Source organism: Cebidichthys violaceus, unplaced genomic scaffold (genome assembly GCF_023349555.1).
Source record: "Cebidichthys violaceus isolate CVI_PGR_0920_01 unplaced genomic scaffold, fCebVio1.0.p SCAF_1, whole genome shotgun sequence".
NCBI lineage: Eukaryota > Metazoa > Chordata > Actinopteri > Perciformes > Stichaeidae > Cebidichthys > Cebidichthys violaceus.
This window is the reverse complement of record NW_027176262.1, coordinates 8,327,239-8,342,834: the sequence shown is the minus strand read 5'-3', so window position 1 is coordinate 8,342,834 and position 15,596 is coordinate 8,327,239. Positions and strand designations below refer to the sequence as shown.

Below are 15,596 nucleotides of genomic sequence, written 5' to 3'. Positions count from 1 at the left end.
GGTTTGAATGACATCTTGAAGGAACCCTGAGGATGTGTTTCAATAGGACCCATACTGTCCCCACACTTACAACAGTTTGATGATCCCACAGCCCCACAGGCCTGAGACATGCCTCATTTAAAGGAATACTTGACTGCTTTTGAACCTTATTTCCATGCATTAGTCAGAGTGGTAGCAGGTCTGTATCTTCTACAATACTTGCAAATGCTCCCTGCAGCCAGGTGAAGCAGCCGAGTTTCTTCTGTCATCTCCTAATGAGTTTTGACTTCAATGAATTGTGGAAGAACTTACAGAGAGAGTTTGGCTCAGATGTGACTTTTTCTTTCTCTGCCAGGGTTCTGGGGTCGTCACTGCAGCTCAGGGTTGAAAAAGGCATCTTGGTCAGCTAAAATGACATCCTACTTCACATTTTATAGCATGTTGCTAGGGACAGTTCATATGAATGTATGAACTGTAGCAGAGTAGAAGACAGACTCAGGCTGCCACTGCTTTGCCACTGAAGATACAAGTCTCCAGGAGCTGACAGGTAGCGTTTGCGCTCCAACTGCTCACCAGTGCCAACTCAAACCAAGTCACTGTGCTGCAATTTCAAAGGGGCTAATAGAAACAAGAGGGCAGTTAGGGAAGTACGTTTTTCTGTTGAATAATACTGGGTTGTTATATCTGATGCATTTAACTTTTATTTCCATTTTAATTATCTAAATGTGATTTTAATTTCTCTGTTCTCTGCATTTTGGTCAAGTCTTGGTGTTTTTAAATGTGCGCTATGTAAAAATTCACTGGACTTGACTATGAATTGGTCTTGTTATGAATACTACATGTGGTTAGAGTATCTGTAAAGGGCACATATTTACTGTTTTAAGTTCCCCATCCCAAATATACCAAAGTCACTGTTCAGTAGTGTGCATGTGAAGCCTGCTGTGTTTGCACCCTGGTCAGATGAACGGAAACACAGTTTCGGAAAGTTTGATAAGGAATACTCTGAGGTGATTCATGTTTGCCACTAGTCTTTTTTTGTTTTGCCTCCAGCTAACACAGTGACATAATCATCACGTTGGCACTAAAACGGTCTATTTGATATACAGATAATAAATCCCTATGAGGCAAACTTGAGATTTTGTTCACATAATAAGCTCAAAGGTCCCTTTGATTGTCAGAGAATTTGTCTCCATTTATGTTATAGCCTATAAATGCGCACATAATGGTTTATTCATAAACAATTTAATTCAGCCAGCAAACTGTGAAACAAGACAACACTGAGTTGATCAGAAAACATGTGATTCAACAAATCATTCAGATTTGGCTTCCCTTCCTATGTCACATTGACTCATTAAAATATACCGCCGCTCATCTGGATATCTCCACCCACGGTTTGATAACTACCTTTGCAAAGGTGCATCGTATTTTGTTTGCAAGCCAATCAGAGCACACGGGGCTTTTTAGTAGGGGGGCTAAAAGCGGCAGGCACTAAAACGGAGCATTTCAGAGGCTTACTACAGAAAGACAGTATTTTGAACATTAAAAGCATGTTAGTATGTTTGAGAAAAAAAAAATATATATGTATGAACCTGAAAATGAGTATATGACCCTTCAACACCAATTGAATAAGACTGAAACTAAGGAGCCTCCTACAAATGCTATTTCCATGTTTAAGTGTAGCTGATACTGAGCTGACAGACACGCCTTTCCTCTCTGCAGCACCCCCCACCCCCAACACTGTCCACTATGTTTTCAATGAACGGAGGAATGCTAGCTTGACTTCCCCACATCTCACTGAGGTCTTCCCCTACGGTCATAAAGGCCACTTTATACAGCTGTACATCTGTGACCCAGCCTGTGGAAATGTCACACCAGGGCTGTTTACGGCCACTGTGCTGGGACACACGCACCGCTGTTACACCCTCTCACCCACAGATGCCAGTCAAGGATGACCGGGCCTCACTAATACATGCTAATACATTCAGAGTGGAACATGTGCTGCGAACCTCACATTTCTCTGAAGCTTGATTCGCCCTTTACGTCGATACTAATGTTTAAAACATTTGACCTCCAAGTCTTGATATCAGTGCAAAGCAAAATGAGTTAATTCTGGCTTCGGTCGCTGTGATTGGCCCAGTGACGAGACCCCTGCAGCATGTGAGTAGTGCCATCACGGAGCGTATTTGTGAGGGATTACCTCGATGATCTGCGATAAAGTGCTCAACTGTTTTCCACACACTGCTCTCATGGCCACAAGGGCATTAGAGGCGGACAGAAACAGAGAGAGAGAGAGAGAAAGAGGGGAGGGAGACAGAAATAGTAAGCAGGCAAGATGGACGCACAGACAAAGAGTGACAGAGAGACATTGAGAGGTAGAAACAGAGGAAGACAGAAGGCCGGGCAGAGGGAGAAATGAGCAGTGGCAGAAGTGACAGACTGCAAGTATGAGATGGCAGAAAGGGAGAGTGAGAGAAAGAGGGGAACAAAGAGCATATTGTCAGTGCTGGGCGCTAATCGTCCCCTCTTAGGCTGCCAGAGACAACAGGTGAGAGCAGTTTGACTCCCTGCAGGCTCCACGAAGCTTTCAGGGCTCTGTGTGTGTGTGTGTGTGTGTGTGTGTGTGTGTGTGTGTGTGTGTGTGTGTGTGTGTGTGTGTGTGCATGGGGCCAGGGCACCTCAGGAGAACTCTTCCAATGCCAACTCAAACGGCAAATGAGGAGTGAGGGCCGCACAATCAAAGGGCTCTTTTCAGACATGCCAGTGCCTCGGCTGTATGCGTGTATGTGTGTTTAAGTGAGTGTGTTTAAGTGTGTATGCGTGTTACCATCTGCATGTGTATTCCGTGTGTACACATCTTCCGAGAAAAATGAATAATGGTATACAGTATGTGTTCAAAGCAAAAACTAGGGGACGTTGCATCGACATCAAAAAAGAAGAGGCAGACTTTGATGTTAACGAGTGCGTGGGCTTTTTATGTGTTAACAATGCGACAAAGCATGTGACCCAGAGCAGCTGTTTGCAGATCTCTCACCTATAAGAGCAAGGACAAGATTAAGAAAGAAACACGAGAAGAGTAGTTGTGATTTTAATAGCAAAATACATTTCTGAAGAGGTATTGAAGGAATCTTTTAAGTCCGTCCATTAAACCCCTTTGTTAATTTACCATACCATGACGCCAGAGTCGGAACTAGAGTAGATCTGGAGATGACTTTGTTGGGAAAATTGGGTTTATCACAACTTTTTTATTTGTATAGCTCACACCATCAGTTTTGTCTTGAGGGGCAGGGGTGAAGAAAAAGAAAAGAAAAAAGGGCACCAGCTGCATTTTGGCACCAACGGCCGGAAAGTTTTCTAGCATGTCGGGCATGTCGGCATGTAGGGCACTGCAATGCGTTTTCTCTTCTGGAGGGAACCCTAGAAGGAACTTTGAAGTCTGATAGCAAGCCTACGATTGAATAGAGCCCTTACACACCTACAGTCCACCCAGGTGTTTTCACTCATGTTCCCTGATTACAGGACTTTGTGGAGTTGATTGACAGCTCCGCCCAGTCTCCTGTTGGCTCTGTTGCACCTGTTAGAGCACCACAAGTTACCTTGTTATCATTCTTATCACAACATAGGGTTTTGTGACATCGATATCCAACTCCTAAGGTTTTATTAGTGCTGATTAAACTTTAACAAAGCTGCATAAGAGTAAAGTAAAAAAAAACTCTTGCAACAACTCTACTGAGTGCTCATTTGGATGGTACTTTGGGGACACATGCCATGACATCTCTGATCCTGGAAATATGTGATTGCTGGTGGTGTTTCATGCCAAAGAGCAGATGTGTGACGAGCACAGTAGCATCTTTTGGCAAAGCATTGGTATATGTGATTTCAGTCTCACCATATGTCCGCCAATGAAACATTAATCATTTTATTTCAAAGTATACAAGAAAAAGCAGTGATCGCTACCATTTCAGTTGCACTAATATATATTTCTTTGTGTTTCTGTGGTGGTTCAGAGGTGAGTGGAAAAAAGTGTCAGTGGAAACGTGCAGTGCTCTGTGGTGCAGGGCATGGAGAGTTAACTATGCATGCAGGGATAAACAAATGTACTGGCGTCACAGCAGACCATGTCAAGAAACATCTGGGGGCAGTGTGTGCATGTATTTATGCTGGCATATGTGTGCGTGCGCATGCATTTGTGTGTGGGATCCTGCTGACCACATCCTCATGATCATCACAAGATATTAGTCCATCTTACTTGTGAGTATAAAACCATTCACCAAAGATAGAAATAAGAGAGATAAGGTTACAGTGTGGAGTTTTTAGATTTGAGGCGTGTTACCATTGAAAGCATTCTCAACAGATACGTTATGGATGCCGTTACTTGAGCTCAGTTGGGTAATAAATGCCAAGAGATGGCCTGCAACAAGAAACTGAAGTAGTACTGCCTGTCACAACAAAATGTAGTACCTCATGTAGCTTCCAGGCAGTGTTTTCTTTTCCATTTGGGAACCAACATTATCAATCTTTTTTCTCACAAACACACAGAGTTTCAGGCTTAATAGATAAAAAATGCTCAGCAGCAGTTTTGGCCAGTATTTCATTGGACTACAACAACATATAATTTGTCATATGAACCTGAAATTACATTATCCTTATCCATTCCTTTATTTATCCATTATGCTTGTAACCAGCTACCACATCTTGTTTGATTCCAGCAAACACTTTTTAGTCACTTTTTTCACATGGAATACACTGAACTATTGATTGTTTTTTGCATCTGAAGAGCCTCTTTTTTGTCAGTATGAGGGCAATTCTTTCCATGAAAAGGGACTATTGAGTTTGGCTAAATGCACCTGCTTTACACTTTTTTTATACCTAAAGGGAAAAACCTGGCTTGCCATCCTTTGTCTCTGCAAACCAGCACTAGAACATGTGCCACTTGGTAACCCTTCACCCGTGGCACTGTGAGTTCTACCAGGATCACCTTATCTTCTGTGGACTACAGAACGTTTGCCGGACATAGTTAGCGTAACAAAATGTGAGATACCGTACCTTAACTGTATCACTTGTGGCAGCCGCTTCTTTCTCACCTGGGGCAAATTTCAACCGCTTATGAAGCCATAAACATGACATCATCTGAAAACAGTGCCGAGGCCAGGCTGCTGTCACCAAAGTGGAGACTCTCCAGGCCTCGGCTACAGACTGTCATCCTGTACATAATGAATGAAAAAAGTTATACCATGCTTTTTTTTAGGAGACTACACCTTTTTTTGCCAGGAATCTGAATATACCTCTTCCTCCTCTTCCTGCTAGTGAGCAGGGGCCAAATGAGTCACGGTATGTGGAGTACCTGTGAGGAAATACCACAGAGTTTGGTCATAGTATGAGGAGTATTTGTCTCTTTTCACGGACCCAACTAGTTCACACACATCCTACGCTTTTCTTTATTACAAAAACAGCTTTGCCGATTTTTCTGTATTATTTTATCCGTTAGCAGCAGTGTAATGACACACCCCAGATGTCAAGGGGTGGTGTGATAACACACACACACATAGATATTGAGAGTTTGAAACAGCAGTGAGAGGCAGGTTACAGAGTCTGGAAACACACACACTAACAGCAGAGATGGTCTTGGACTCCGTCCAGACAGGCTGCCGCGCCAACTGTCAGTCATATTACACCGCTAACAAAGAATGCAATAAGTACCAGCTAATTAAATCAAACTGGATGCACTCTTAGAAACTAATACCACCTCACAGCTTATATTTCTGTTTTTGTGTGACACTGTGGAATCGATTGATTTTAAACCTGCTTCTGAGCTCTGATTCACTGACACACACACACACACATGCAGACAGAGTAGTCCACACAAACACAGAGGCCAAAACCCGCTCGGTCAGTGACCCCTGAGGCAAAAGGGTGTACTGTAATTAAAGTACATTAACACATGCACCACAACTGTTTTTTTCCTTCTCAGTTCAGCGTCAGGGGTTGTAAAGTGTTTCCCCTCATACAGTATTCTGTATCATTATAACCCTCTCCCTTCGTTTGATGTGCTGATCCTCAATCACCCTGCAGTGGAGGGGTGAGGAACATCAGAAAGCTTTGCACTCTGGCTAACTCGGGTTTCAGGATGCTGTAACTTTTTGAACGTTAAGCCGTTTCCATGGGATTTTCTACTTGTGGGAGAGAACTTTATTCCTAGCGACAGGTGACCGGAGAGATGTGACAGAGTACTGATCGTGGAAATGGGTAAACTGAAAGTTAAGACGTAGAGTAGCAGTTTAAAAAGTTTGGTGCAGTCCAAACACGTATACAGCAGTTGCCAGAAGGCATGTGGAAAAATTGTAGAGGGGTTCAATTAATTTGAAAAAAGATCAAATAAAATTATAACTTGATCAAAACAATGTCTCAACATATTAAATAAGCCGTAACCCCTAAACAAGTGAGTAGATTAAACAGTTTAAATGCTTAAAGTAATGTACAAATGGCTGAAATAGACTCAAAAATATGTTATTGGGCCCCTATCAACCTCCTCCTCTATACATAGGGCCTCATTATTTCTCCAAACACCTACTGTAGACACCAACCGGTCCTATACTGGAATAATATTACCTGGTCCTAGTTTTTTTGTTTCCAATTTCATAAAACCCTTTTAGCAAGTAAGGACACTTTATTTAGGAATATGCACCATGTGAGCACAACATAAAGTGAAATAATTCACTAGATTTTGACACAACTACTCTCAAAATTACTAGGGCCATAAGGTGAGGAGATATCTTAGTTGATATTGAACTTATGTGGTGTAAATGCCTCAGAAAAACTGCAATTAGTTAAGAGACGTACAACCAACTGATATGAAGTAAACCTGGGCCCTCTCGGCAATTACCTGCTTTACTTGGTTATCCAGCCTTGCAAGAGAATTATCATTTATTTGGCAAAAACATAGTTTTCTCAGCAACTTAAGTCATTTTCATCAATTTCTGAATCATAAAAAAATCTGTTAATGTGGAGAGATTGATTCCTCTGCTTCAAAAACAAATTAACTTGTGTCAGGAATTCTGTGCAAACCTGACATTTTCTTGATTCTCATGCCATGCAGTTGTGGTTCAAGACATTGATACTCTTTTCTAAAAAAAAATCCCAAAACGTGGTTTTATACAGGGAACTATTCATTATTTGGCCCCACTGGCAGCATTCTTTTTTATTGTTGAAAGAAAAATAAATGTTGAAGTCTGAACATGAGATTAAATGACATAGACGGACGAATGTTGCAGTAAAGGGACCAAACATGGTGCAGTGATAGGACGAGGGCTAAGAGTGTGGGACTGTTTACACGTGTGTGTGTGTGTGTGTGTGTGTGTGTGTGTGTGTGTGTGTGTGTGTGTGTGTGTGTGTGATCAGGCTCTATCCATGACGTTGTCCAGCCCCTGGCAGTGGAAGGGGTCTGAGGTCTGGGCGCCATGGAAACTGCCCATTGGGCCTCAGTGGGGAAGAACATCATGCATACACACACGCACACACACACACACACACACACACACACACACACACACACACACACACACACACACACACACACACACACACACACACACTGTTTCTGTTGGATGGCCCTGCAGGAATTCACTTATTTGTGGAAATGTTAAGAATTCAAGCAATGAAGCATAGAAAATTGAGCGTTAACCAAAAAACGAAACACTTCCTAAGCAGCAGCGGGGTCACGTAGGTAGAGCTCAGTATACAACACTCTTTTTGATTCTAATTTATTTAACATTTAACATTTTTGTCACAAAAAGGGCACAAAGGGGAAAATATTTTAACCGTTGAAAAACAGATTTAAACCCAAAAATCACACTAGCAGTGAGCACGAGTCCAGCTCTTACTTTCCCTCAGCAGACAATGACCTCTCTGTTTCGACTGTTTAACCACTTTATCACCTATCCTAAATGCTCACACACACACACACACACACACACACACACACACACACACACACACACACACACACACACACACACACACACACACACTCCCTTGTGCACACACAAATGCATATATAGACACAAATCCATTTTTATGTGTACATCTAACACATAATCACACATGTGTACCCACAAATACTGACACACTCACAGCCAAAGAAGGGAAAAAGCAGCAATATTGCTGGTGTGATACAGTCCTGAGGATGCCAGGGCTGAGCTGAAGTGTGGCACATGCCTTTGATGTGAATCCAGAGCATGGGCATGTAACAAACGCAGATACCAAATTACACCCTGTCCTGCTTTGATCTCTAAAACCCCATGCCTGCTTCTACAGAGGTAATAAGATTGTGTGTGTGTGTGTGTGTCAGCATGTGTACTGTAAGTGAGAGTGTTTATTTAGATGTGTGTGTACATCTTTGCCTGCATGATCAGTGTTAACACAGATGCATTAATGTGCATGCATGTGTGTGCATCTGCATGCATGAGTGCAAATGATAAGGGCAGTGTGTGTGTGTGTGTGTGTGTGTGTGTGTGTGTGTGTGTGTGTGTTGTGGAGTGGCTTGTGCTGTGTTTGTGTGTTGGAGGGCAGGAGTTACAGCGTCGACCCGTGGGGAACTAAACCCTGGCAGACGCTTGTAGGCACCTGGTAAAAACATGTTCCTGGAGACCTTCTGCAGACTTTGTCTTGTCGTCACGTCGTCCACAGTGGACTCCCCACTCTGCCTTCGCAGCCGACGATGATCAGGTTGCATCTTGGATTTCCATCCGAAACACCCTCTAATCTCATGACAGTTGAGCGTGAACAGAGCCACTTCTCAGTCCTGTAAGGTCAACCCCTTACAGGAATTAGCACATCACATGTTTATCTGTCCCTCATTACCGAAATGCATCTCAGGTTTTGGAGTGACAGATGTGAATCAAATATTAAGGGTGATGTCATGTTGGGACTATGAATGTACTGTGGTTACTATAAAGAGACAACCATCTTCCACTTTCAGACTGACCCCGGCTGTTTGGAAATAACTTTGAATGTCATCGCTATGAAGACAAATTTGTTACCAGTAATCATTTCAGCAGCAATGCATAAGGAATTGCTTTATTTAACTCAAGCGTTTTGAAAATTTGCTTTGTTTATTTTCCATCACATCTCATAAAAATTGTTGTCATCGGCTTGATCGTTTAATTAAAAAGAGCACAAAACATTATTATAAGAAACTCATGCATGAGGCAAGAAAGAATCACAAAGCTACATGTGAAATCAATACAAGACAAAAAGGTCACATAAAATATAAGAACATGTTTAAATCATCATTATAAGATTACAATTTACATTTCAGATTTTAATATTACAAAATGTTATTGGCACTGTTACATACTGACAATGCAATTATTTGTGTGAGTAAAATTAAAAGACATGTTTGACATTGTAAATGTTCATTTAAGAGTTGAGGACTGGAACAAAGTAAAACTGAGGTAAAGAATTATGATTTGAGTCAGGAATAAGACACCCGGGGCATCCTGGTTGCCCAAAGGTCTAAGTTGCTGAGATGATGAGTCTCGCCAGAGACCTTTGTCACATGTTAGTCCCTCATTTCATATCAATGCTCAATATAAATTAATGTCAAAAATACCTGAAAAACACCTACAAGAAAAAACAAGTTTCTCAAGTAATCATCTGGGATAAAAACTCAAATTAAACAATATATTTACTTACAACAAAAAGACATGGAACTCCTGAAACCAGAAGCTTTTGTCATGCAGTTGGAAGCGGGAACTAAGAATAGCTAAATAAAAAGTTTGTTGTTGCTATGCTTTAAGTAGTAAACATCACTTTCTTAGGTATGGCTTGTAAACACATTTGGGGGGGGGGGGGGGGTAATAAAGGGGGTTAGTATTGCCTTGTTAAAGCCACAAATTCAATGTTATTTGTGCAGAGAAACTATGACAATGTGTCGCCTTCATTCCCTTGTTAAAGGTGAACGAGTCATCCAGTGCTTGTAAATACCTGAGCAGCACAGCCAGGATAGTGGGGATGATGAGGAGTGCTGTGGGAGTTCAAACGCACTTCATGGGAGTCTGGCGGCACTTAGTGGTGAACGTCTGCTACTGAGAGACTTCACTGAGGTCGCGTTTCACTGTCCACTCACGAGAGCGAAAGGCAGCCATGGGATTTATGTCTGTCTAACAAATGTGGCACATTTCTGTGAATACTCGAGAATAATCCTGCTGCTATTTAGTGACACACAACCATTATGCTGCTTGTTTACAAACACATGTAAACACTTGCCTGCCAAAATGGCTGAGTGATGTAATGGAAACTATGCGTGCACTAGGATCTGCTGCCTCACCAGGAACAGAGGGCAAACTATAAAGCAGCAGTTGCAATGTCAGCGTGTGTTTCCATCCAGGCACAACACTGAGGCAGATGTCTTGAGGAAGAAAATGAATTCAGATAAAGGCAAGTAAAATGTTTAAAAAAGGTACCTGAGCTGCTCCATTTGGTATAATACCAGGCACTTTGGTAGTGTGAAAGGAATTAAATTAATGGAAATTTGTGTGTTATTGTTTTGCCCAGTTGCACATATTGGTGAGCAGATAAAATGCTTACACAACGATGCACGTCCTGGATTCCCACACCGTCTCACGGCCGTGGCCATTCAGATTGGGCTGGTTCAGCTCGTCAAACACTCCGCTGTCGATCATCTCCTTCTGCCAGCGGATGGAGACTGCGCCTGTGCTGAACTGCTTGTAGAATTTCTCATCCTTGGCCTCAAACTTAACATCCTCGACCTCGGAGATGTCCCTGAACCTGTCCGTGTCGTTGGCGTACACCACGTTGGATTTTGGAATCCAGGGGGGCTCCACCAGGCCGGCCTCCAGACGACGGAAATTGATGCTCTTGAAAAACGCGTGGTTTCGTGGGTCATCGCCACTACTGTAAGAAAAAGACACAAAAGACATTTAATGATTGGACTGCAATAGAAAATTAGGTTATGAAAGCATGAGGCAGGTGAAATGATTGGGCTGTAAAAGTGTTCATATTTATGAATATTATATTCCATTTCTTCCAATAAATCCCCCTTCATTTTACACACTGCTCCTTTAAACATAACATTGTACCCTTGGGCCTGTTTCTTTAAGGACTGCATCACACCAAGGATAACAGTGTGTTTTTAGGGGTGAAAAAGAAGTTATACATTTTCTTGATGGATGATTCCTTCCATGAGGTCTGCATCAACTTCATCTGACCAATTTGTGCCTGGGAAAATTTAGCTTTTTACTCACCGGCACCCAAGGCGAAACGACGGCCTCTTCCTTAGAAAGCGGCGGATGATATCTATGGTGGGAGCGTCAAAGTGTTTGTGTTCAAACTTGCAATCGTCCTCCAGAGTGCGACGAGTCACCTCCTCATTCTGCACCTTTTCTCTGAAGTCTTTGAAAGGCAAACGGGCGGCAACCATCTCATAGATGCTGCAGCCCAGAGCCCACCAGTCCACAGACATGCGGTAGCACTCTTGCCTCAGAATCTCAGGGGCCATGTAGCCAGTAGTGCCAGCCTGACAACACACAGAGGGGGGATTTTATCTTAAGCATCCTCCATATTTCTGGGGTTTAACTTAAGCAAAAATTGCAATTTCTGTAAAGGTATTCAGGTCTGGTTAAATCTGGGGACCAGGGAAAAGACTGAACCACCTGGTATATTTGCCAAAGTATACCTGCTTCGGGACAGTTATTGGGGGGGAAGGGGGGTTATGTATATATTAAATTTTTTTTTTTGCATAAGGGAGTTGGCGCATTAGCAAGGGAGGCTCTATTTCTTCAAATACCAAAATAATGCAAATCATTATACCATTAGCATATACATGTTTGTGTTCGGGGTAAACCATAAGCCTCTTTTGTTATTAATGGTGATTTGAGCTTTTGATATTCTGTTGTGTTATTATGAGATATTGAGATAAAGTGTATTTAATTTAACTGCAGCAAACTTTCTTGACCAGCTTCCATCACATGATTGAAAACTAAATTAAATAATACAATTAATACAAAAATACAGACACAAGAATGCAACGTGAAACAATACGACACTGTGACACCAAATATGGCTGTTAACTGGCCTGCATCAGCTCATTTGGTCATTTGGTCAGCTGACAATTGACGGAGACATTGTCGTTCAGTCTTTCTCCCGTCTCTAGTGAGTGGAGAGCCTGCTGTGAATATCCTGACTCATTTCCTCGGACAGACACGTGGAGGCCATATCTGGTATTAGTAGAGCAAAGATTAACTAAAGCTAACAGCATCCAAGTAGGGATGAGGTCAAGCGCCTTTTAAAAAGATTAATTTAAGTCACAGAGGGTTATACTTTCTTACGCTGTCTGTCAGAGCAGCTCTCAGAGCCATCATATCTATTTCTGGTAAGCTGCTTGTAGTGGTGGGTGGACAAATATACCGTGTAGGGACATTAAAACGAGAGCAACTATTGACTATTTCTCTCTGTGTGAACAATATGATCAGGAGTGAAGAGCCTTTTTGGCCTAACACAAACCACGGTGTGACTTTGCAAAGTGCATTTCGGTGCAAACGTCTGACAGCGAGCGCTGCGGTTAATCTAGGGACGGGTCACCACACTAACCTTCTGGCAGATCGTTTTGCCCTCTGGCAGCTCAACAGCCAATCCCAGGTCTGACAGCCGGCACTGTCCTTTAGCATCCAGCAGCACGTTCTCAGGCTTCATATCCCGGTACACAATGTCCATAGAGTGCAGGTGGAGCATCCCAGTGGTTATCTGGGCCATGTAGTAAACAACGCGCTCCATACGGATACCCCGCTCCCCGAGCTCGTAGATGTGGAATCTGAGGTCTCCACCATTCATGAGGTCCATGATCAGGCACAGGTGAGTCTTGTTGTCGTAAGCGTAAGCCAGGTTTACGATGAAGAGGCTGTTGACCTTCTCCAGGATCTGTTTCTCCAGAAGGGCCATCCTCTCGCCACCTTTCTTCTTCAAGCAGCTCTTTTCCAGCTTCTTGCAGGCGTACATCTGGCCTGTGTGTTTCACCTGCACCGCACACACCTGCAAGACAGAGGAACATTACTTTAGTTTTTATAAAAGTGTTATTCAGTACATGTAGTGGTTTAGTGTTTGTTGTTACTGTGTCATCTTGAAATACATTTCTGATACTCCTTGCAGGGACTTTAAAACAAGACTGTATAACATTTACTGGATAGCAGCCGCTGTGTGTAGCAAATACAGGATGATGATGAATGTTAAAACATAATGCAATAGTAATAGTGGCACAAGTAGAGGAATTTCTAATGTCAGAAATACAGTGTGCTGACATTAGCTTCCAAAATCTACAGGTCACACCGGACCAAGTGAGGCTGTACCACAAAAACCTCTCAGTGTATTAAATTGAGTTAGGGTGCTTTTAATTGCTCATGAATTCAGCTTTTCATTTGTAAGAAATATAATGTAATTTCTTCTGTCAAAACTTAACTCAAACATATTAGTTGTAAGTCCATGAAGCAATCAGAAATGTACACTTTTATTCAGATGCTGGGATTTCTGTCACCTACCTCGCCGAAGCCACCTTTTCCCAAAGTCCTAAATTCATAAAAGTATCTGTCACTGATCTTCTGCTTCTCGTACTCCTTCCACTGCAAGAACCTATAAAAAAAGGGACTATTCAGATACTCCGAGAAAGGTTTCCCCCTCAGGAAGTCTCTTGTGGCTTCTCTTATCTGGCCCATTATCACGTCAAAGTTTTTGTCTGACAAACTCTTGCATCTTTCAGCTGCTTCTCCTGTAAGGTATGAGAGAAAACTCCTGGACTCAGGTTGACAGAACTGTACGAGGATGCTCTGTTTGGCTTTCTCTCTGGCTTCATCTTCGGCAAAGCTCCAGTCACTCAGCTCCTCCAGGAACTCAGTGGCGACCCTGTACTGCGGGTTAGAGGCCCTGAGAAACTGCTGGAACAACTTCCTCCCAATGGGCTGTCGCTCACACAGTGACTCGTACTTCCTCCCCACTGCTGCCTGGAGAGCAGAGGACATCTTTGGTTTGGGCAGCGTCAGAGAGAGCCTCTGTTTCCTCAGCTCGTCACGATGTACATGCTGAGCCTTCAGGTAGACCGTGTTGGCCACCAGGTTGTTCAGTCCCGGCAGGTCACCCATGTTGCTTCATACAGGCAGCTTGGCCTGATCAACTACAACTAGCTCACTCATCTGCAGATTCCAGGCACAACTGAGACCCTCAAGCACCTGCATCCTGAACATCCTCCACCTCTTGTGCCACGCCTCTCGTAGCATTAAAAGTACCACCGTCCACTGAGATTTGTTGTTAGCTAAGTGTCTTTGCACGCTTAGTCGTAGACGGCACTAAGGGAGAGCAACTTATGTGGTTTGAAGTTAAGAGGCTTTGGGCTCATCTATTCTTAGGAGATGCAGAGTGCCTGTGCGGTAATAGGCTACCAGCATGACATGATGAGGTGGCAGATCCTGGCCCTAACAAGTTGCAGCTGATTGTAACTTGTTGTGAGATAAATAAGGCACTGAAAAAGCTGTTTGAGTATAATATGTGAAGTATATGTACGCAACCTTTGTTGCTTATCATAGGAAAGAGAGTGAAGGCATCACTAAATGAGCCCTAATTGGTTAAGTAAGCAGCCTAAGATATTGATTTTCCTGACAGAAGTAGCTGTCAGGAGAGTGAAGGCTGAACACTCATACTTGAGGTTTTCAGCTGCTCAGCAAAACAATTTGTATATATTTGTAGCTGGAGCAGTTTTTAAAAGTACATTTTCATCTTTAGTCACTTTAACCGCATCACTGGCAGAGAGAATGTGAACAAAATAACATGAACACCTGCACAAATAATGCAATTGACTACAATAAACCTGCTTTTGTTTTAAGTTTTATAGACCAAAGGATTTTGATATAATTAGCAGATGAACTGAGACTGCATAAATGTGAGTGCAGAAAATCAGTAAAACATTTATATCATGTTGATGCTTTCTGTATGCTAGAAAAAGGATTAGAAAACATTCACCCATATGACAGTTAATCATTCCACCCATTAGGTTTGGTAGATCCAAATCCTAATCAAGTAAAAGTAGCAATTGAACAATGTATACACATAAATATTAGCAGCAAACTGTACTTCAAATGAAGCAAAAGTACTTAATTTGGCTCCATTCAAAGTATTACATATTATATATTCATTATTTGAATCTATTCCTGATTCACCTCTAAGCAGCTAAGTACAAGTACTTGAGTAAATGATCTTAGTTACATTTTATCACACTTGAGTTGAATCAGTAAGCGTGAAACTGGAACAAGGCCAACCTCACCATACATGTATAACAAGTGCTAGTGGTATAGTGGTTAGCATGGCCGTCTTCCAGGTAGTTCACGGAGACTGCCAAGGTACTTACGGCATTAAGGTGACTTAAGGACTTTAGATCCTTTACTGGACATTCATGTTTGATTACTAAATCATTGTGAACTCCATAGATGATGTTCATATTGTAAATGGGCATTTGTTCAAAAAGTGGATAAGCATTACCATAAACCGTGTTAGTGTTTTGGAAGTGATAATACAATATTTAAACGCATGAAAGAATATTAACAAGTTTTGCCACAAGCACT

General features: G+C 42.3%; 1 protein-coding gene and 1 long non-coding RNA gene across 3 annotated transcripts; one reads left to right on the top strand and one right to left on the bottom strand.

Moving 5' to 3' along the window:
- Positions 1–2,297: 2,297 nt before the first annotated feature.
- Positions 2,298–10,998, top strand: LOC137876652 (uncharacterized). Its single transcript, XR_011103453.1, has 3 exons — positions 2,298–2,524; positions 10,289–10,413; positions 10,531–10,998. It is a non-coding gene; the product is annotated as an uncharacterized lncRNA (long non-coding RNA).
- On the bottom strand, positions 10,537–14,123 carry grk7b (G protein-coupled receptor kinase 7b). 2 transcript variants are annotated; one of them, XM_068716242.1, is made up of 4 exons: positions 13,527–14,123; positions 12,586–13,023; positions 11,241–11,512; positions 10,537–10,890 (listed from the first exon to the last, which is right to left on the bottom strand). In XM_068716242.1, exons 1-4 carry the CDS (start codon positions 14,121–14,123, stop codon positions 10,560–10,562), a joined length of 1,638 nt encoding a protein of 545 aa, XP_068572343.1. In that variant the 3' UTR covers positions 10,537–10,559. The 2 variants fall into 2 exon arrangements, with proteins under 2 accessions (XP_068572343.1, XP_068572431.1); XM_068716330.1 differs by having other exon boundaries at positions 10,537–10,887.
- Between the last annotated feature and the right edge of the window lie 1,473 nt (positions 14,124–15,596).

Bases quoted from the DNA above. Each gene is read 5' to 3' on its own strand.
- grk7b (XM_068716242.1), bottom strand. From the start codon at position 14,123: ATGGGTGACCTGCCGGGACTGAACAACCTGGTGGCCAACACGGTCTAC. The intron at 13,024-13,526 runs GTAGGTGACAGA...TCTGTCTTGCAG, and splicing joins GAAAAGGTGGCTTCGGCGAG to GTGTGTGCGGTGCAGGTGAA. The intron at 10,891-11,240 runs GTGAGTAAAAAG...TTTTTCTTACAG, and splicing joins TCGTTTCGCCTTGGGTGCCG to TAGTGGCGATGACCCACGAA.